This window comes from Leptinotarsa decemlineata, unplaced genomic scaffold (genome assembly GCF_025532065.1).
Source record: "Leptinotarsa decemlineata unplaced genomic scaffold, Ldec_3_MD MMD2_tig00002974_RagTag_RagTag, whole genome shotgun sequence".
In the NCBI taxonomy this organism is placed as follows: domain Eukaryota; kingdom Metazoa; phylum Arthropoda; class Insecta; order Coleoptera; family Chrysomelidae; genus Leptinotarsa; species Leptinotarsa decemlineata.
In genome coordinates, this window is record NW_027412578.1 from 11,809,234 (window position 1) to 11,833,051 (window position 23,818).

At 35.7% G+C, this 23,818-nt stretch overlaps 1 protein-coding gene across 1 annotated transcript; it reads left to right on the plus strand.

Moving 5' to 3' along the window:
• Window positions 1-1,473: 1,473 nt before the first annotated feature.
• On the plus strand, window positions 1,474-22,790 carry LOC111512408 (luciferin 4-monooxygenase). The gene is made up of 5 exons (XM_074177481.1): window positions 1,474-1,691; window positions 15,034-15,578; window positions 15,656-15,967; window positions 17,770-18,290; window positions 22,546-22,790. The coding sequence occupies exons 1-5, from the start codon at window positions 1,569-1,571 to the stop codon at window positions 22,686-22,688; spliced, it is 1,644 nt and encodes a 547-aa protein (XP_074033582.1). The 5' UTR covers window positions 1,474-1,568; the 3' UTR covers window positions 22,689-22,790.
• Window positions 22,791-23,818: the final 1,028 nt, after the last annotated feature.

Consider the following 23,818-nt stretch of genomic DNA (forward strand, 5'->3'; position numbering starts at 1 on the left):
TTTGAACTATCCATGTATCTACAAGAAAATGAAACAAAAGGATCATGGGAATGAGACCTCTGTCGTTGTTTTCGGTTTCTGGAAACCTAGTGGCCTCATATAATGAACCTATTTCAACAGTTTAGGACCTATCCGGTCTACGGAATCGAATAAATGGAACATGATCCCTAAAACAAGTTATCATAGTCCTCTCGGTTTGACCAACATAGTTTCTGTCACTATCGTCGCAACTCATTTCATTGGTTTCAGTCTCTCTCATTTTCATCATCCTGTTGAAAAACATTTTACACTGCACATAAGTGATATTCACCTATTGAAAATTCGTTCGTCAGCTCAGTGAGTCAATAACAGGTGAAAGCTTCTAATGCACTGTTTGGAACACCAAACCTTTATTTTCAACTTCACAATACAAGTTTCAATCAACAAATGGAATATTATTCCTCTTGTAGAACAGTTACAAACGGTTTCAGTTTGTTAAACCATTTCCAAATGATTTGTTACAACTGGTTTCGGAAGATTATACTAATCAATTTTCCTCTAGAAGATGATCCCTTGGTAATTGAAACAGGTGTTGAGCTGTCGAAAAAAACGGTATGATAATGGGGTTAAACACCAGTAATATTCAACAGATCAGAGTCCCTCACTTATAAAGAGAAACAGTTTTTACTTGTTCGAATGATGACCTATTTATTTTGTAGAAATTCTCATCGAATGTCGGATACAGAAAATTCTTTTGTTTTGATTTCTACTGAGTTTATTATTTGTTACCACCGGTTTCGGGTTGTTAAACCATTGTCAAGTGATTTGTTATGACCGGTTTCGGTTTATTATACAATTCTCAAGTGATTTTCTACGACCGGTTTCGGTTTATTAGACCATCTTCAAGTGATTCATATCGACCGTTTTCGGTTTGTTAGACCATTCTCAAGTGATTTGTTACGACGGACCATCTTCAAGTGATTCATTTCGACCAGTTTTGGTTTGTTAGACCATTCCAAAGTGATTTGTTACGACCGGTTTCGGTTTGTTAGACAATTCCCAAGTGATTTTCTACGACCGGTTTCGGTTTATTAGACCATCTTCAAGTGATTCATTTCGACCGGTTTCGATTTGTTAGACCATTCTAAAGTGATTTGTTACGACCGGTTTCGGTTTATTCGGTTTGTTAGACCACTGTCAATTACTCGAGAATGGTCTGACAAACCGAAACCGGTCACAACAAGTGATGAACTTGATATAAATTAGACAAAATTATTTCCTCTATCCTATGTAGAAACAGTTTCCACTAAAAAATTATTTGATATTTCTTCTCCACCTTATGATTCTCCATGATGAGTACGTCAATCGCATCCTCATTTTCGTAGAGCAGTTTATTTTCAAAAACTGTGGGCGATAATTGGAGTAACACTTTGTCAAATTATATTTCGTAACTCGAGTAGATTTGAACTTGTTCGGACCCAATAAATATTCAAAATTACTGGCGAGATAACCTACGATAGCAGAATCTTTCCAACTTCTGCAGCCGGCGGTCGAGTTGACATTGATTGTGGTGGCAGTGAACTTGAAACATGCCTGAAGATAACGAGTTCGTGATTCAAGGACCTCAACCTTATGAGCCTTTGATCGATGAGACACTGGGGCAGATTTTCTGGAAGCATTTGATGGAAAATGCACCAGGACATCGTGATATGGTGAGTTGTCTTACTCTTCATCAGAAACTCCAAATTTTCTTATAGTCAGTGGGCTATGGTTGAAGACAGGCGGTAACTCTGAATGGTTTCTGAATTTTACCTTCTCCATTTCAGTATCACAGCAAAGATTTTTTCAATGAAGAAAAATGATTTATTTCTCATTCAGTTCCCTTCAAAGGCGATTTTTTTATTGTATAAGAGTATTCAACTGGTCCACCTACATTCTAATTTACTGTCTATCAAAAATTGTATCAAAATATATCAGAATATTCAGTCACTAGGAAGGTTTGCAATTCTCTTTCAAATGTAAAGATATTGAAAACGTTTCTTAAGAAATCAGAAAAAAAAAAGAATATCAGAAATGAATCCAGTTACTTTTTTTATACACGAATGGAACTGAAAGGTAATTTCTGAAATTATAAATTCATGCCTAATAAATATACTTCTGCATGAGAATTTTTGCAATAAAAATAGTATACTTTTCTCAATGATAATAGTGAACTCATATTATTCAACAAGCGTGTAATGACCATTTCTGGTGAGTTGAATACTATACTTTTTCAATGACTTATATTCTGTTGGAACCAATTTTTTCACATCAGCACAAAATACTGAGACAGTAAACAAAAATACTGTCTCGTTTTTTGTTGTGTTCTGTGAAAATACATTTATTTCACATCAGGGATTCTCAATTCAGCCCATCAAAATGAGGTGCATTCGTAACAAAATGAGAGTAATATCATTAAATTTCATGACGACAAGCAACCTGTACAAAAAGCATCCTAAAACATTCTCTATTTTCGTTATTTTTTGAAGTTCAAATTGTTTTGGAATCGAGTGAATGAAAAATGATTAGTGAAATTTCAGTCAGTATGATTCAAACAAGCGATCATTGTTTTACAAAATCTCGAGTTCTATCAGTGAAGCCGATTACAATGAGTATGAAATTTGTTTAAAATCTGTTTTTCCGTTAATCAGCTGTCGCCCTATACGAACGACAACTCTCAGACGTTGAGAAACTTATGCGAGCTAAGGACTAACGAGGTCTTACCTTTTAACGTGTGATTCCTGAATTGAACTACTCATTTCAATAGTGAGACAAACCTATTATATTTCAGAAAGAGCTGTCAATGACATGTTTGAGCCAAAGCTTACTAGTGGATGGTAATCATTCAATATAAATATAACTGTGAAGTAGTTAATATGATCATCTGTGATGTAATGTGATATATAACGTGTTCCCTGAAACGAGTCCACCCGGTTTGACCAACGTACTTCTTATCGCAATTCTCGAAGTATATTTTGTGAGTTCTGAATTTCTTCATTTATATTTTTTCAAAATAATGAAGTCATGAATCCATACATTTTATGTGTGAGAAATATGTATAACTTCTATTTGTATTTGGTGAATAAGCATTACATTACATTACATTTGTGATTGGCCTCGCAGGAAGTGAGTTATATAAGTTCTGTTGGGAAAATAAGGTTAATTTTCATTTTCCCCAAAAATATTCATTCATTCATCAATTTCTATTTTGTCTCCTCCAAATTAGTCCTCTTCAGATATGATACAGCTGTTCCAGCGTTTTTTCCAATCCACGAATCGGTTATAATATGCACTTTTTGGTATGTCCTTGAGCTCTCTTAACGATTCAATTTTTATCTTGTCATTTGACGCAAAACGCAGTCCTTTCCTTGGTCTCCCCAATCTTAGGAACAGAAAGAAAAAGTCAATGGGGACCAAATCTGGTGAATACCGTGGCTGAGACATGATAACGGTGTTGTTTTCGGCCAAAGACACTCCTTATCGACCGTACAACCATGTGACAAGAACTATTGATGGATTACGTACGCCACAGTAGTCGAAGAAAATAGTGAGCAAGAACTCCTGATGCACTTCGCTAGGATATGTAAAGAAAACGGTGGTGAGCAAACCTTCTATATCTGATCGAACTTGTCGTTTTTTTTGGTTTTAACTCTCCTGGACTCTTCCATTGGGACGATTGGACTTTGGTTTCGATGTCATAATTATATACCCATTATTCCAGTTATAACCCTTTTAAGCAAATCTGGATCGCTGTTGACGTCATTCAACAATTCCTGAGCGAAGCTCATGCGATGGTTTTTTGGACAGAATCCAGCAATTTTGCACGATCTGCCACACGACTCATGCCCAAAATATCTGAAAAAATCCCATAGTTGGAGCCAATCCATACGCCAGCATCCTCCGATAGTGATTCGATCAATTCCTAACTTTCTCAAAATTTTCATTGATTGTTTATGTGCTGGGGTGCCCAGGGCAAGCGATGTTATTCGCTGTTGAGCTTTCCAAAGAAAGTCTTCTCGACTTTCTTTGGAAAGCTCAACAAGGTTACATAGGCTAGTATTAAAACATTGTTGATGACTTTTTGTCTCTGTGTAAAGAACCTAATAGAAGTTTTGCATAAAGGAAAGGCTACACTGCCTATCTTCCAAACTCCTGAGGTGACTTCATTACACAGAATGTTACACTTTTATTGTAGTCACCTCCATATTTCAGTCAGTGGAAATGCAATTCCGACTAACTTAAAAAATTTGATATAACTGCTATTATACTACAATTTCTCAACATTTTGATTGGTTGTTGATGCTGTGGCGTCCAGGAAAAGCTTCATCATTCACAGCTTCACAGCTTCTTGACCTTCTTTGAAAAGCCACTTGTGAACATTTTTCTGACTCAGTGTACCGAGTTTTGAATTTTGAGGCTTGCCATTAGTTTAGGAACGACTTCTCTTTGTTGAAAAAACTTATTTTCACAAAATTTTGTGGAAACCCCTACAAATAATTTCAATAATGTTTCTGAAGAATAATGTAACGTACTTGAGACAAAATATGTTCAATTCGATAGGCAAATCATTCTAATTTTCATCAAGAATGGAAAATTTCAAATAGTAGAAAGAATTGGCTGATAATAATCAAATATGTTTGAAAAAACGGATACCAAAACAAATTTCATTATTGAGAGAAAATATACATAAAATCATATGGAACGCCGTTTTACTTTTTATTGTCACAAATATTCATTCCTCAATTTATTCAACTAACAATTTATTTGTTTGAATTTAATTGACTCATGCATTTTTTCGACAACGATTGTTCGCAAAATTTGTTCTTTTTCAAATGACACTTGATTTAAAATGTTACATGAATAAAATTGTTATTTGAATAAAAAAGAGTAATGAAATAACTTGAAGCTTTTATTGATTCCGAAGAAAAATATTGTTTCAGAGTATTGGAAAATGGAACGCCAATTTATTATATATTATGCTGAAAAATAATCTATATACATATAGTTCAACTCAGCAATAAACCAACATTTTAATTCAACAATCAATGGAATGTATTATTCGGGTAAATTCAACAAACTTTTCAATTCCGCGTATAATTTTGACCTTTCAATAAAATGTTAGTTATTTATATGACTGTTGAATTACAATGAAACTTTAAATCCACTTTCTAAAAGTAAGTTTGGGAATAAAATTTCAATGAATATATTTGAATGACTGTCAAAGTTTTTCCATGAAACATTGTTGGTAATGAAAATAGACTTTCGTTTGTCTGAAAATATAGCAAATTAACTTTCCATACTAAATATTTTTCAATGAATAATAAAGATTGTTATATTTCAATTTTATTGAAAGTGTTCAATATTTGCAACATTCACTTTAAAGCATTCAATTTAAAATTTGGTTACAACTTTTGTGCAAAACATTATCAAGCAAGTATCATTTTATTTCATCAGTCTTTTTAAAAAGCTAATTTCTGACAAAAAAATTAAATTTTTTGATTATTTAAAAAGTTTCTTGTATTTGAAAAATACATTTAAAACGATTGTTGATAATTTTAATTCGGCGCTGGTATCGAGCGGATTTATCAAGAACTTCAATTGTTACATATGGCAACATGCTAGTTCATTTATAGTACGACAACACGCCGTTCAACCGTGGCGTCGAATAAAAATTATCAACAATCAATTTAATTCATGTATCACTGAAATTCAACAAACAAAATAATTCAGATCATTTCAAAGGAATATTAATAAAAAGTAAAACGGCGTGGCACGCCGTTTTACTTTCTATTGGTATTTTGTGAAAATGAATTGTTTTGACTGTTGCATTTAGGTGATACATGAATTAAATTGATTGTTGATAATTTTTATTCCTAGCTGCGGTCTGACGGATTATTACCGTACTATGACCAACGCCATACATATATACAGTTGAGTAGTTCCATAAAAATACGCCCGACGACAGCGCCGAATAAAAATTATCAACAATCAATTTAATTCATGTATCACTGAAATTCGACAAACAAAATAATTCAGCTCATTTCAAATGAATATTAATAAAAAGCAAAACGGCGTGCCACGCCGTTTTACTTTTTATTATTATTCCTTTGGAAAGAATAAAATTAATTTGTTTGTTGCATTTCAGTGATACATGAATTAAATTGTTTGTTGATAATTTTTATTCTGCGCTGACGTCGGGCGTATTTTTGCGGAACTACATAACTGCATATAATATGTATGTCATTGGTCATAGTACGGTAATAATCCGTTCGACTGCAGCGCCGAATAAAAATTATCAACAAACAATTTAATTCATGTATCACTGAAATTCAACAAACAAAATAATTCAGATCATTTCAAAGGAATATTAAAAAAAGTAAAACGGCGTGGCACGCCGTTTTACTTTCTCTTGGTATTTTGTAAAAATGAATTGTTTTGATTGTTGCTTTTAGGTGATACATGAATTAAATTGATTTTTGATGATTTTTATTCGGCGCTGCGGTCGGACGGAATATTGTGTTACTATCACTAAACTATCATGTTGCCAGATTCAAAAATTCAGCTTCTGCAAGAATCCGTTCGACGCTAGCGCCGAATTAAAATTATCAACAATCGTTTTAATTCATGTAACTATAATTATGAACAAACCATATTCATGTTTCACAGAAATTGTAGTAAATTATTCGATAGTTACAAAAAAAGTATATATGACAAACATTTACTTCCAAAAATTTTAAACAATGAATCTATATTATAACTGTTCGCAACTTTTCATCAAACAAATCAATTCATATAACATTTTAAATCAAGTGTCATTTTAATGTGTCGAACAAATGCATGAATCAATTAAATTCAAACAAATACATTGTTAGTTGAATAAATTGAGGAATGAATATTTGTGAAACGGCGTTCCATAAAATCATCTCTTTGTTTCTCAAATAATGTATCAAATATTACTCATGTGTTGAGGAGAGAAATAATATTTTTCTTCATTTTGTTAGATCTCTTGAAATTGAACGGAACAATAGTTCTTATATCAACTCAAGTGTGTCTCTCGCTCAATTCACTTCACCTATTTCTGTCATTTTATAGTCATACAGGGAAAAGCCTTTATTATTTCAATTCGATAGGTAATTTCCACCGTGAACAGTTCAATTATCAGAATATTCTTTTCTGTTCTTTTACCAAAAATATCTCACACTTCATACAGTGTAAGTTATGGAACTTAAGATTTCATAGCAGTCCAACTACGAAATAAGCTATCACTTTTTTGAATTACAAGTTATAACAAAAACCTAGATAAAGATTATTCAAACATGTTCCTTATTGATTTTCATCCCATCGTGAAAGTGTAAGTTCATGTCATTTGAGCTACTAAGCAGGTGAGTTTAATTTCTCATTGAAAGTAATTCGCTACAGCAATTATATTTGACTATATTTCATTTTCACCCAAAATCTCATCTTAACATAAATGTCTTCATACCATTTAAAATTTTGGCTGTACTTCGGTTATTGGGACCACGCGGCATAACAATCGAAAGGGGGTGATGAAAGGAACAGAATGGAAGGGTTTTCAGAGCGAGAAAATAACTATTGAAAAAGCAACCCAACCTAACGTAACCCTAACCTAACCCTTAACTGACTCATCCTGAACATAACCTAATATTTTCCTTTCTTTGTGAGGGAAGAAAGGCATTCGAATACAAACGAACCGGATTTGCGTGCATGTGATATTGCCACTGAAACTATTTCCTCCTCACTATGATTGATGCATGCGAAATTATCTATAAGATTTGCATCACAGGCATCAGGAAACTTTTTTCTTTCTCATTTCCTCACCCTCTGTTCATCGCATTAGTTGCTCTAGTTCATTCACAATTTTTAACCCATGATTTTATCTATAGATCTCTCCTAAGTGTTAATAATAAATGAAGTAATGAACAGTATGTTACGATAAGATGAAACACAAAACAATATAATTCAATAAAATACTTTAAGTTCATTCATTAACAATATTCAAAAATACATATTATAGCATTCATTGACACTTTTGAATCAGAACAAACAAAGAATTTGTTTATCAAAATATCAAATATTTATGAAAGAAATTGTTATCTTCATATAGCAATAATTCATAATGAACAGAAAAAAATACTCATGAGAGTTTTAAATTTTTACCATATCTTGAGGTGAGAGATTATAGTTCAGGAGACATTACACAGGTCAGATATTTCATGAGATTCAGTCGTGTGGATGCAGATAAGTAATATTCCAGACTTCTCATTCAATCATTTGAATAATTTCTTGTGAAACAAACAACAACATTGAGATTGTGTGTAGCAACTATAATCAAGGTAACTCGTGGAAGATTTGGCAGTTTTAGAATGGGACTTTGTTTTCTGTTGTGAAATAAAAAGGAGTCCTGAAAGTCTGCCAGTCCAAAAAAATTGTGATTTTCAATTCACGTAGAATAACAAATGAATGAGACACACTTCTGTTTGATTTTTTTTTTTTGTAGAACAAAATTTCGAACATTTCAATTCTCATTTGTATTGAAAATTAATATTCAATCAAAAGATCAATATGAAAATTCGAGCAATTTCTGATATTGGAGGGATTCCATCCATATCGAAGGTTTGATATATTTGAATGCCTTCTGTTGAAGTCAGAACAGAACAGAACATTGGTTGTTTCCATCAATGGATTTTTGAAAGGTTCTGGTTTCGATATCGTTTAGGTTCAAAACCAAAAGTTTGTGTTCTTGTACAAATTGAATATTATTTGAGATTCTTAAACTTCTAATTTCAAAAACTCTTCTCCCTTTGTAAAGAACCTAAGAAAAGTTTCGCATCAAGGAAAGGTTCCACTGCCTGAATTCTGAACTCCACTGCTCAAAATTTTGTTTTTTTATTGCAGTCACCTCCATATTTCAGTTGTTGGAAATTCAATTCCAACCAACTTTTAACATTTGATGTACCTGTGAATATACTACAATTTGATTCATAAACAATACCGGCAAACTAAAACGGGGTGTAACGAGACTTTACATTAGGCGTTTCCTAACTGCGGTGGAGAAATACAGGGTGTAAAACATTCAAGGAAGTGATTCCTCAACGAAAAAAAGATAGGATCTTTTATATAAAGAAATTTCAATGGAGCATGCCTTGTTAAGATACAGCCCCTGGGGGTAGGACATAAAATTTGTATAACAATTTTTTTCACAAGCACTAAAAAAGTTACAATATTGAAATCGACCTGACGTTTTTTACTACCAAAAAAACACTTAGCCAGCAATTCATTCGGTTTACCCCATGGCTATAAGGGGTGGAAAACGCAACCCCTAAAATTTATTTCCTATGTAACTTTTCGTTTTATCATTTGTTTACCATTCAAAAATTCATTTCCTAAAGCCTGTTTCATTCTAAATAAAAAATGTTTCTTGGGTTTTTTGCACAAAATGAACCAGTTCGCAGCAAAATATTATTTTACGAACAACTACAGAGATACATCGTCATCGAAAATACGAAACTAATCTATCTAGTAGGTCGCTATTAGCGATAGTGACAATTAAATTGGTATGACGCTGTAAGTTTGTGAATTTTAGAAATTGAATTAATACTAATTGTGTGTTGTTGTTCTGATCTTAATTTGTTACTTTAATAATTCACTTGTTATTAAAATGGCATACACAACTGAGGAAATGACTGATATGCAGTACGTTTACGGTCTGTCGCAGGGGAATGGGTTAGAAGCTTCTGGAAGATATGCTGAAATGTATCCTCAAAGGCAGCATCCTTCACAAAGAATATTTGCTCGAATTCAACAACGATTAAGAGAATATGGATCATTCGACAAAAGAACGCAAGATTGTGGTCGCCATCGAGAAGTACGAACACCACAGCTTGAGGAAGCAGTACTTAATTTGATTGAAGAACAACCTACTACCAGTACTAGAAGGTTTGCTTTCCAGCTAAATGTTGATCATATGACGGTATTTCGAATTTTAATGGAACAACTTGTCACCTCACAAACCACAAGAGGAGACTAAATCATCTGTCGGTAACAAATAAGACAGATGGGTATCCGCGGCTAAGCTAAACAGTGGAGACGGGAGTGGGTTAAACAACTTAGCAAATTTCAAATAGATCTTAATGGGCGCCAGGTAAATTTAATCCTCCAGATACCCTAAGTAACTCACAATATCAATAACTTACCAATTAACATTGGAAATAAAAGATAAAGATCCCCAATATGATTTATTCAGTAATCCTAACTTACATGGATTAACCAACAACGCTTCTAAGACAACAATGTAATATTCACACTACTACGCGATGTTCAAATGTCAATACACGAGCGCGGTGTATATAACCACGAATTCAATCAGCCATAAATTACGGTAGTAACGACGCTCAAAAAAAACTACAATACGTCGAGTAAAACTACCACGAAAATTGAGTAGGTGAAATCGTAAATACTAGTATCGGATGGTATGACAAACTCGTTTGCGTCGCGTGAGCTCAGGCGTAGGCGCATCGGTGTCAATCAGCAATCGTGAAAGGAAGAAAATACCTCAATTTCCGTTTCACAAATGCATCACTATATCAATCAGGTATAAATAACAAACACTATATCAAACAGGTATCAATAAACAGAAGGGCAACAATTATTCAAATAACTCAGTATAGCACAAATATTCAAATAAATCAATTATAACTTGCGTGCTCCTTTTGGGCCACCCGGTATATGGTGTTAGGCTACCCCGTAGTTCGACGGAGATGGATCACCCTGTAGCACCGGTGGATCACCCTGTAGTACGGCCTAGATGGATCACCCTGTAGCACCACCAAGATAGATCACCCTGTAGGGCACGACAAGCTGGACCAGTAATGGATCACCAAATAAGATCCAGAAAGATAAAAAAAAACTTAAAGAAGAAGGAAAAAAAGGAAAGGAGAAGAAAAAAAAAACCCTACGGAAGAAAATTCTCAATCAGAATCAGATAAAAACAAGGTGAGATTCAACCCCCATTCAATAGGACTATTTGACTAATCAATACCCCTGGTATATTTTCATTAAGCAAAGTAGCAAGATAACAAGAGTATATTTTTGGGTGCCCTGTATAACCATATGACCCGTAAAAATCAAGACAATTGAATGAGTGTTGAAACCTCTCTTCAATACTAATATTCAGTTGAGATATAACGATGGAATCAGAAATTACTAAAATCATTTAAAACACATTTAATGGTAAAATTCTTACCCTGGCCAAGGGGTTTTCTATACGATTCTTCGTGTGCGGTGCTCTGCACGGAAGTCCTGCTGGGACTTGATGAGTGACTGAGGGCCTTCTGTTTCTTATGAATCTAGAGACGAGAAACGAAGGTTGTAGAATTGAAGAGGTGATATCATAGCTAAGACCACATGAGAGATGCGACAGTGATTCAGACATACCTAATTTCGGAAATCCTTCCACCTGGCACGAGTTCGGTAACCACCACAAATCCTCAAAAGAGCTTAAGTTTCAGACTGCAAATATCCACACCAAAATGACCAATCAGTCTTCCACTATATAATCCTGACTTGTAGAAATAATCCCCGTGAAGGATGGCACAAATACAACCAAATATATCCTACAATCAGTCTGATGGTACGCTTTGAACTCCGAACCAGACTCATCGAAAGCCAACTTCCGAATACTAAGGAGACTGCCACATCTGACAGCTAACCAGTTGTTGCCACAGTGCGTCCAATCTACACTACAAGCACCAAGGGGGCGCTGTGCACAACATCATATATCTATCAATTCCTCCACAGCCACTTGAGACATCATCAACAAGTCCATGACCCATCAAAACTCCTTCTCAAAGCAATGCAACCCTAAAACAACCCTTGACAACTTGAGTAACCGATCAATCCTCACCCGTGAACAACTGTAGAACTAGTTCGGTGTAAGTCGACGGAACGACACTACGAAAGTTCGGCAGATGTCAACCAACAGCTGTCTCTTAACCTTGTTTACAAATGTTTCCAAAAATATTGTTCCAACCAATTTTCAACTATTTACCAATCCTTATTCATGCGATGGAGTAGGAACATATAAGGTAAGTCGCCATAACCTTCCCTTTCAGTACGAATATTTAAACATTCATCTTATGCAGAATATTTACCGAAAATATCAAACAGTATTCAGAAACCAGAGCTAACTAATATTGTTTTTCAGGCGATATGGCTCTAATATGTCAGTAATCCTTCTGGAAGTAATGAATAACGATCTATGCAAGAAATATTCTTGGAAAGGTATAGGGAATAAGGCAGACAACGGCAAAAAAATGATAGGTGAAGAAAACGAGAAACAAACAATAACAACTATTTCAACCTAGCGAGGAATTTCGGATCTCCAACGTCGATTGGCAAAAGGAGAATGCGTAAGTACTGGTCAAAGCAGTTAGTCAGGGAGCATACATTTATTCTTGTACATTTCAGGTATGGTTTTCTTTGGAACGGAAGATTCCCATTACTATGATATTAAATGAATAAAATCTACTTGTAACTTAATTACATTGTTAATATCCGTTGAATAAAGATCTTAAAAGGTAAAGTAGTGTTTTGAAAGGTCACATAAGAGCAGTTTGATCTAGTGCTAAATTGAAACGTAACAAACTCTTATACCCCTACCATCTGCAACGAGTACAGGCACTGTTCCGCGAGACTTTCCGAACCGTCTTGAATTTTGCAATTGGATGCTGGAAATGATTAGAAGAAATTGTGACTTTCTGAAGACGACAGAATTCACAGACGAATGTAGTTTTTCACGGGACAAGATTATTAATTTTCATAATTACCACATATGGGCTGAAGAAAACCCTCACGCTATTGTCGAAATTAACCATAAAGAACAGTTTTCTCTCAACGTGTGGCTCGGAGTTTTTGGGGATGATTTATTTGGGCCTCATTTTCTACCTCCTCGATTAAATGGTGAGGCATAAGTTCAATTTTTAGGAGAAGTGCATCCAGTACTGCTGGAGGAAGTTTCTTTGGGCGTCAGAAGGGATATGTTTTTTATGCATAATGGGGCTCCCACCCATTTTAATCAAGTAGCATGTCAGCATTCAACTGAAACATATGCAAATCAGTGGATAGGTCGAGGAGGACCACAGAACTGGCCCGCCCGATCCCCGGATGTCAATCCTCTCGATTTCTCCATTTGGGACCATTTACAGCATTTGATCTATCGTACTCCTATTCGCGATATAGATGACTTAAGAAACTCCAGGAATATTTGAGCGAATACGTGGCTCAATGCGCATGCGTAATGTCTGAAGGTAGACATATTGAACATTTACTATGATTCCTACATGTTGTGTGTTTTGTTATTGATAAATTAGTTCTGTTTATTACCCTTCAATCGTTCAATGCAGGTTCTAACTACCAAATAACAATAAATCCAATTTATGACGATGTATCTCTGTAGTTGTTCGTAAAATAATTTTTTGCTGCGAACTGGTTCATTTTGGGCAAAAAACCCAAGAGACATTCTTCATTTAGAATGAAACAGGCTATCGGAAATGAAGTTTTAAATAGTGAACAAATTATAAGACAAAAAAATACATTGGAAATAAATTTTAGGGGTTGCGTTTTCCACCCCTTACAACCATGAGATAAACCAAATAAATTACTGGCTGAGTGTCTTTTTGGTAATACAAAACGTCAGGTCAATTGGTCAATTTCAATATTGTAACTTTTTCAGTGCTTGTGAAAAAAATTGTTATACAAATTTTACCCCCTTTAAGGGGCTGTATCTTAACAAGGGATGCTCCAATGAAATTTCTTTATATGAAAGATCATATCTTCCTTTCGATGAGGAATCACCTCTCTAAATGTTTTACACTCATTCAGTTACACCCTGTATATGGAATTGCTGATTCAAAGGAAAAAGTTACATGAACATAGATCTGGATATGTTGAAACGGGATGTTAGGCTCTTCTGAAAAGCTTCTTTTGCGTCTCAATATGATGAATATAACTCAACCGATTTTGGTAAGATTTGGCAATGTTATTTTCAGTGAGGAGAGGTTCATTTACCTTCAGTTAAATACAAATTACAAGAACGCTGCGCCAGTTGACACGTCAGTTGACGAAAATTTTGAATCGGCGTTCATATCATTCAACAATTCCCGAGCAATGCTTATGAGACAGGTTTTTGCAAAAAATTTAGCAATTTTTGAACGAACTTCGTTGACACACGCTCCATGACCAAAATTTTCGAAAAAATTGCATGCCTTGAGCCAATCGATATGCCAACATCCTCAGCATATTCTCTAGTAGTATTTCTACGATTTTTCGTAATAATTTTCTTCACTTACTCAGCCTTTCTATTGCTTGCTTGTTGATGTGATGTGGCGTCCAGGACGAGCGTCATCGTTCACATTCTATTGACCTTCTGTAGAAATCTTGTACCACTTTTAAACATTTTTTCGATTCAGAGTACAATCATCATATGCCACTGTCAACATTTCAAGTGTTTTGGAGCACTCAGATCCATTTCTTACCAAAAAATTCATGCAAATTCGTTGATTTATTTTCTCGATAGCAGAAAATCGCCAAACAAGCAAAATACTTTTATCTATGATGCCTATCACCAACAAACTAAACAAACTGAACAGCTGAAACTGTGAATATATATTTGAGACGAGTGTACCAACGTTAAAAAATGAATAAATCGCTAATCGAATGTACCTATTCAGCGAAATTTGAACATTCACCTCATTTTTTGAACAGTCTAATACACTGATTCTTTGAGCTTACGCCTCACTTGAGTAAAGCTCACTTTCAATCATTCACATCTTTGACCATTCGATTCGATGTTCACCGTCCCATTTCAAAATGTGTTCTGTCAATTTTGATCCTCCTAATCCAATAAATCAATCTGATTCTCCTCATACCGAACAACTGCAAACTCTTCAGAGGAATTGTTTATTGTAACAAATAATTTACATTCACCTTCTCTTACAGGTTGATGCACATACTGGTAGGAGCCTGTCGACAAAAACCCTTCTGGAAAAATCATGCAGTCTGGCTGAAGCCCTTCGTGCTTATGGATGCACCAAAGAAACTACCATCGGTATTGGCAGTGAGAACAACCTAGAGTTTTTCGAAATCGTTTTGGCGTCCCTTTTTGCTGGTACCATCCTGGTACCGGTGAGTGTGAACTACACCACTCTAGAGCTCAATCACACTCTAAACATCACACAACCACGTTTAGTATTTTGCTCTAAGAGAGCTACTTCAAAGTATTTAACTTTAAAGAAGAAAATGAACTTCATAGAAGAGGTGATTGTCATAGACAGCGATGAAGATGTTGGGGGAGCAGTTTGTTTGAGAAATTTCGTATCCAATCAGTTGAAGGGTAGAACAATATCTCCATTCAATTTCTTGCCCTTCGACGGCGATCCCAAGAAGAGCATTGCTTTCATTTTGTGTTCATCCGGAACCACTGGCATGCCAAAAGGTGTTATGCTCTCACACAGCAACGTTGTGACACGGTTACTACAATCAAGGTGGGTATGAAACTGTAACAAGAGATTTTCCTGGATAGTATTTATCGTCAAGTATGAAAAAACCCATGTTTTTTCAGGGATCCTGCCTATCTATCGAAATATACAAGAGTCCTTGGTCTGATGCCGTTTTTCCACTCGTATGGGCTCATTTTTGGCCTCACTTCAATTTTCAATAGACACCTAACTGTGATGATGGATAAATTCCAAGAAGACTTTTTCCTCAAATCCATACAAGATTACAAAATTGAAGTTGTGAGAGTGACACCTCCATTGGCAATCTTCTTGTCCAAAACTCCCAAAATACAAGACTATGACCTATCCAGTATTGCAGAAATATTCTGTGCTGCTGCACCACTGAGCGGGGAAACTGAAGTTCTATTGAAGGAGAGGTGAGACAAACAAAACTTATGAAGACACTATTTTCAGTACATAGAATATGACAGAGAAGTCTAGTAATCTCTGTAGCTCTTATTCTTCTGAGCAGCTCATTTCTCAAATTGGCGTTCTTCCATATTATTGGGTTCTTCTGATGCCTCAAGTATGAATCAATTCAAAATTGAATAATTTTTCATTCACATAACTTCCTTTCAGCCTAAGTTTGTGAAAATCGAATTGGTGTGCCTGGAAAATAATAGAAATAATTACATTTTTGCAGATCATATAAAAATTTAAACCAATAATATGATATAATTCACCATTTGGTGAAATGAAACTATGAAGACGAATTTCTATAGTCTATAACATTCAAATCAGATGTTAACATCATCATGATAGACAATCGAATATTATGGAGTGACCAAGAAATACTATTGATTTTTATGATCTTGATGGGCAGTTGTCTCATCTATGAAATTCCTAGAGGGAATTCAATATCAAAACCCTAATTGCAATCATTTGCGAAAACATTCTCATCTGAAATATTATACTAGAAACAACTTTGCTACAAGATAATTGAAGATATGTCAAAGATCTTCATCGATGTACCCAATAAATACAGTAGTATCACTGATTCAATTCGAATCTTCGCAAAATGCAGGTACTTCTCTCAAATATCGAATTTGACATGTAGTACGAAACCAAATAGTGATGTTTCGATCACTCTTCGTTGATGACAAAAAGTTGAATGAAAAATACAATGTACTTCAAATACACTTCAAATTCAAAACAATTTTAACACTACATAGTGATATAATACATTGAAAAAACTGCGATCATGTTGTTCTGTAATATTTTCCAACTTGAGGAAAGAATGAAAGAACAAATAATCAATTTCTCTTTCATGATCATCAACAGATCAAATTAATATAGAAGATAAGTCATAAACGACCAAATTTACTGAACTCGAAGATGAGAAACAGCTACGAGGAACTCGATACTAGCAAATATATTTCATTGCATCGTTGGTCGAACTAGATTCGTTATCTGTTCTTCTTAGGAGCCCAACACTCCAAAGCAAATAGAGCCCGAAAACATCATTTCAAGAATCCAATACTATATACTGCGTTCACCTTTAGTGAAATGTCATCGCCTTCTTTCCCTCAGGTTTGTTCTTCAAGGAGAACTGGGTCCACTAGACTAGCACCACCGATGAGACCCATGAGCATCGAAACGATGCTGCCCAATGAAGAAAACGGTGCTATCTGGTGTAGTAATACGAATGTCGTAATTTCAGATCTTGGTTACAAGTCGGCTTGCAGTGGAAACTAGTCCCGCAGGCGATGAAAAAGCTTGAACTTTCATCTCACTGCATAAGGGAAGCCTTGAGATTGATATTGTTGATTTTTGAGTTAAACGGTAGCTTGGTGGGACCTCGTTAGTCATTAGCTCGTACAAGTTTCGACTTGTTATAAGTGTCGTTCGTAGGGGAGTAACAGCTAGTTAACGAAAATACAGATTTCAATAGTCTCTTGTCAATCCCACAGATGACATTTTTGTAAAGAGAGATTGCATTGCCTTTTCCACTAAGACTTGTCCCTTAGAGAAACTTGACGACTACAGTGTATTTTCGATTCAGCCTAGCGCCATTGATGTGACCTTGACGGGTAGATACACCGTTGTTCGTTGTTGGATCACGAGTGCTTTATTAATAGATTCTGGTTTCAATAACCTGAGAGATGATGTATGGGAAGTCAATCTATATCTAACATAAAAAAACTCACTGCAGGCTAATAAATTTTGTTTTGTTTTGCAGGTTGAACGTGAAAATCATCACCCAAGCGTACGGCTGCACAGAAGGTACCCTAGCTCTAACGATAATGAACAAATCAGTATACAGACCAGGCTCTTGTGGCCAAGTCATCACATACATGACCTGCAAAGTGCGAAATCCAGACACAGGCAAATGTCTTGGTCCCTACATCGTTGGCGAGCTCTGCTTCAAAGGACCTTCCGTAATGCAAGGATACTACAAGAACCCTAAAGCAACCGCGGCTTCTTTCACATCAGATGGTTGGCTGAGAACAGGTGATTTAGGCTACTATGACAGCGATAATTACTTCTATATCGTTGACAGGCTCAAGGAACTCATCAAGTACAACGGGTATCAAGTTGCACCTGCGGAACTTGAGGCTATTTTGGTCAACCATCCACATGTCCTTGAAGCAGGGGTGGTCGGACTTCCTGACGAGCGAGCTGGAGAGTTGCCACTTGCTTTTGTGGTCAGGAAAAATGGTGATGATGTTACCGAGAAGGAGCTGCAAGAGTATGTTGCAGGTATGTAGGTATCAGAAGGTCATTAACAGTGTGTTGTTATGACCTCTAAGCGTGTTGTTATGACCTCTAGGGTTTGACAGGGTTGTGCTCTTAGCCCACTTTTGAACTCATTATACATTACTCAACATTTGTATTTCTTACATATGGACCAACGAATTGGTCTGAATTTTCGAAAAACTGAATATGAAATTGTCTTTTAGAACTGGTCGTGCACTTCAATAAAGCAACTCGATAAACAAAATAGTGAGGAAACAAGATGTGAGGATTGTTATGAAATGTATGTCGGTCAAATCAAAATGGCTATCATAACTCACTACTAGAAACAAGTTTCACATATTTGGTATCATGAAGAGTCTACTGAGGCTCATTAAGTCTCAGAATAAACGAAGAATATTTGAAATTCTTGAGACCAATACATGACAATAGATTCAAAGAAACCTTAGGTAGTTTATGAATACATAATTGTGAAATAAGATCTATGAGTTGCATTCAAGGTCTCATTCCAAACAGTTTGCCGTTAAATTTTTCCCTTTTTCACATATTTGTTACAAGTAAAAACTTGATATCAGATAACTATTGCAATGATTAGTTTGATGACTGTAGCTAAGAAAGTCGTGTTCATAGCGCAGGTCCTTTAGAAGAGCTTGATTGGCTGAATCCTGAGAAAAAGAGACCATTACAAACCTATAGGGGAGACTGGGGCAAGATGAGATAGCTAAGACAAAACTCGTTATACAAGGAAAATTAAACTCTTTAATAACATTTTTTGACAAAAGAGGTTTCCATTATACATTTATCTCTCATAATTAAACGTTGTAGCATGCAAAATCACAGAACTTTTTTTGGCAAAAAATGAAAAAATAAACTCGGCAAATTTCCCGTTTTGCCCCATAACTGGGGTAAGATGGGAAACGCTGTGGGGCAAAACGAGTACGCTTTTTAATCGGGTAGACAGCGTTCACAAATGTGTGCCTCTTCATCTTCCTCATCTACTTCGGCACATGAATTATGCGCCCAACCGTGGCACACGCCGCAGATGACTCAACCTTCGGTTGAATCTGAGTATAAGTACCCACAATAGATGCAAGCACAGTCATCACCCTCTTCTTGGGATGAACTATCTTCCGATTCAGTTTCTCATTTGCACCTTTTGGTTTGACGCTTTTTCTGCAGGTTTTTATTTATTTATTTATCGGTCAAGTACAGTACAGAATTATTATAAAATCCCAAATGGTACATCAAGAAAGTTTCAATTGTTGGAACCAGTCAAGCATTAGAGTTCAGTTATGAACCCAACAAGTAAAATCCTTAATATCACTATTATAATTGCTTGAAAATAAATAAACCTATTAATTTTTCATCAGTCCTATACACCACAAACTATTATTAAAATACCAAATGGAACATAAAAAAAATATTAAAAAGACAAAAATAAGCTTAAAGACATTCCTTGTCAGTTGTCTTTTTAATCTTCTTTGCAGTTTTTTTCCAGGTTTCTTTATTTGTTTTCTACTTGAATTGAAGGGGTTATATTTTTTAGGAGTGATTAATTTTTGGGATAGAAAGTTTTTGGCTTTCTACTACTCCATCTTGATTTTTTTTTTCAGTCACTTGATTATCAGTACATAAAAAATGTTTTTTTAATCACAAGGGTGGGGCAGAACGGGACAGTATCCCATTATGCCCCGATCATCTTGCCCCGATCCATACGTAGGTGAGAAAGATGACGCAATTCTAACTTCAAACTTTACCGACGAAAAAATCTGGTTTGAATTTAATGTTTTGGACTACTATAATAAGATCGGGATTGAAATAATACATTAACACAGGTACTTACATGTCTGTACATCAGTTTCGAATCAAATAACGCGTAAAAACACTTGCAATATCACTTTTTTCTCTCTACAATGCAAAAACGAGTTCTAACCTGTTCGCTCTGCTTGGACACACTAGCGGAGAGTGAAGTTCGTGCAAATGGCGCTGTCGTCGCTCCGAACACGATTACTATTCACGCACACAAGCTTACTTCCCGTGCTGCCCCGAACTCCATCTTGCCCCGGTCTCCCCTACTTTGTTCCACAAAAATTACGAAACCACACCAACTGCAATATCAGTACAATAAAAGTTTTCACGGGCAATGCCTATGTTTTTATAATAGGTTGTCATTCCATAATTTCATATGTATAAGTTATTTTTAGTACAATCAAGCTGAAATTGACATTTTTCTTGTTTTTTTCAAAGGTTGAGTGGGAGAGAGTATTTGTCAGTCTCCTGTGGTACCGACAAAAGTCAACTCTGGCCTTCAGTAGACCTCCTTCATCTGTTCTTTCATTTATCGTATGTTACTCATCCTTTTTCTATCAATAAAAACGTTCATCATTATACTTTTTTCCCATCGTAGTATGCGCTGGTCAGGCCCTATCCCCCGAAGCCCCGATACATTCGGGAGGGCGCGCCAGCATTATCAATCAACGACCACTCCTCACGCTGTGGGGTAAGTGATCATTGGGTCCGAGAATCATGTGCCCTGAGCAAGCGCAGTGACAGTGCATCTGTCCGGCTGAGATTTCTGCCTTACTGCGGCAAGCCGGTATGATTTTAAGATTTGAGAGTGGAGAGGGCATCATTCCACCAAGGACTCCAATAATCGGAAAAACCATCTTGACACAGTGGTCTGGAGAAAATCTGCGGAGTTTGAAGACAAAATCTCGATATTTCATCCGTTTCTCCTCCTATTTTCAGACGATATTCGTCTCGTCAGGAGCTGAAAACTCCATGACAAATATTGGCTTGCTCTCGTGGTCGAGAAGGACTACATCAAGCTTTTCAGCTTCTATGAGCCTGAGGGTGGGAAACGAATTGTTCCAATGAATTAGGTACTTCTCGTTTCCCACAACAGATTCAATATCTCCGGAGCGTAGGGCAACACCGGTGTTTCGCCAATACCGTTAGAGTACCGTAGATTGTAATACATCACTCTTAGGACCACGTTATGTCGATATACATAGACCGAGACCACATATACTGGACATGCTGTTTGCAAGTGCATTAGGGTCTCGGACGCCTCGCGGCAGGCCCTGCACCTTGCGTCTGCAACCTCTATACCCATCATGCAACTGCGGTAGACTAAGGTGTTGAAGACACCATCCTGGCAAGCTATGATGAACTCCTCAGTTTCCGACTTTAGCCCACTCGACCTGAGAAAAGAGAACGTCAGGTTCTTTGATAAGCCAAGGTCTCCAATGTTATTGAAGAAGACGTAATACATTCGCTTATCCTTGTGTTTCCGCAGAAGTGAGGTGATCTCTGCGGCTTTTATCTGAGGTTTTTGCTGAAAGGCCTCCAATTCAATGACAGAGTTGTGGTCACCTCGTTCACTGTCGAAAACTATACAGAGTTCATCAGCTGCTCGGGCAGCTGCCCTCAAGAGAAATGCTCCAATTCCGGCTCTTTCATGGTCACGGACCAAGCAATACAATAACCAACATTGAAAATTCATCAATGATCCTCAACTGATTACCTTGTTTGATGCCTCTCCTCACCAAGAAAATGTTTTTCCCGGATGCATGTTTTCAATAGATTCATTCAACTCCAAATATTCCATTTATACCAATCAGGTAGTATTAGTTTTTTTCTGAAGAAAATAAAATTGGCAGCACCGAACATGATAATGGCACCATCAACTTGATAAGAGAAAATAATGAACTCTAATTTAATTTTGAAGTAGAAAGTTGTACGGATCCCAGCAACTTTGAATATTTCACAAAGATCAAAGTGGACCTTTTCTGGAATATAGCTCATATATATAGAGCTTCGCTTCCTCATACCTCAACGCTACCAAATCTCATTCATAAAAGATCCATTTTCCTGATTGATAACTGAATTATCATTAACATTTGTCCGAAATATAGAAGAGAGTTTGACCTCTTTGATTACCCCCAAGATTTTTGTAAAATACTTCTTCATTCATATTGATGGAAATGAACGAGATGAAAAAACATAATGAAAAAAAGACGTTAAATATATATAGTCAAGTTCTCTTTCAACTATGTTTTCACCAACTTCACCAAAAATCACTATCGAGGTGTGATTTTGAAAAATGTACTTGCAAATGTAGAAGCGTCTCCTTGATGAAAAATGTCATTCAATACCCTTTTCTAATCTCACTGTGTCATTGAAATATGGTTTAATTTTCAAAATATCCAGAAAATTTCTCTGAATTTATATTTGATTTCATTGATATTTTTCATTTCAGGTAAAGTTTCGCCACAGAAAAAACTCCGAGGGGGTATAATATTTGTATCGTCTATTCCTAAAAATCCAAGTGGAAAAATTCTGAGGAAGGAACTGAAGAAACAACTCAAGCAATATAGAAAACTTCAGCTATCAAAGCTCTGATTCATTTATTGCTGAGACGTTCATTTGATTTGAAAGGTCTCTTTCAAAAACTGCAGAGTTATTTATTGTTGATATTATTTTTTAATAAAAGTTGGAAATAGATATTGTGTTTTTACGAATGAATTTTGATACTTCATATTTTTTATATGAATTCCTTTCAAATCGACAGTAGGAAAAATCAAAGTCACCATTGATGTCATCATCAAATCTATTGATGCCATTGGCTTGACTGATTCAAATTCAACTCAATGAACCGAATCAAAGGAGGAAAGGAATTGAATTCCATCTCCGTAAAACACTTGTTCCTGAAATCAATTTCCATGGCTGAGATTGAAGCAGAACATGATTTCAGCGATGCAAATATCAGATACTTTCGAATTGCTGTGAATGTATTTGAAATCAACTCGCGACGTTTTCAGTTCAGAATGTCATGAGGATGCCTTTTAAATAAATTTGAATCTACTACAAACATGCTTGTCTTACATGATCTCCACAATTTTCTCAAGTGAGTGGTAACACGTTTGGATATCAGCCTCCGTTTTCACATGCTTTATATTAGCTTCACCTATTTATATGTATCTTTGTTTGTAACTCTCAAGCCCGGGATCTGTATCTGACAGAATTATTGAAATTATTGCTTGATCTATCAGCGAGCAGACTGCGCTATACGTAATCTCCTTGATATAATTCAAACTCACTTTACATGTATTTTTTCATTTGAAAAAAGTATTTTTTTCATCAACACGCGCACCTGCTGCCTTATTTGTAACCCTCCTTTGCGCGCCTGCTGCTTTGAGCTTGATAGCTGATTTTCAAGGCTTCCTCTCCGGAATCAGAGAATATCAATGGTCAATTTTCTGAACAATATACGGCTGACTGAACCCAAAGTTTAGATGAAATAAATATAGTTCAAAAAGACTAAAAAACACGCTTTTATAGCATACAAAACTAAAAAATGAAAAATAAATATAGTTTCAAAAACTAAAAAACACACTTTTAAAGAACATCGAACTAAACATAGGTCAAAACATAGATATAATCAATCTGTTTATCTGAACACTGGGTTCAAAGTTCTGATATGACTCAACTATCATTTCTCAACTCACAGGTGGGAAATGATTATTATGATT

Bases quoted from the DNA above. Each gene is read 5' to 3' on its own strand.
- LOC111512408 (XM_074177481.1), top strand. From the start codon at position 1,569: ATGCCTGAAGATAACGAGTTCGTGATTCAAGGACCTCAACCTTATGAG. The intron at 1,692-15,033 runs GTGAGTTGTCTT...CTTCTCTTACAG, and splicing joins CACCAGGACATCGTGATATG to GTTGATGCACATACTGGTAG. The intron at 15,579-15,655 runs GTGGGTATGAAA...ATGTTTTTTCAG, and splicing joins ACACGGTTACTACAATCAAG to GGATCCTGCCTATCTATCGA.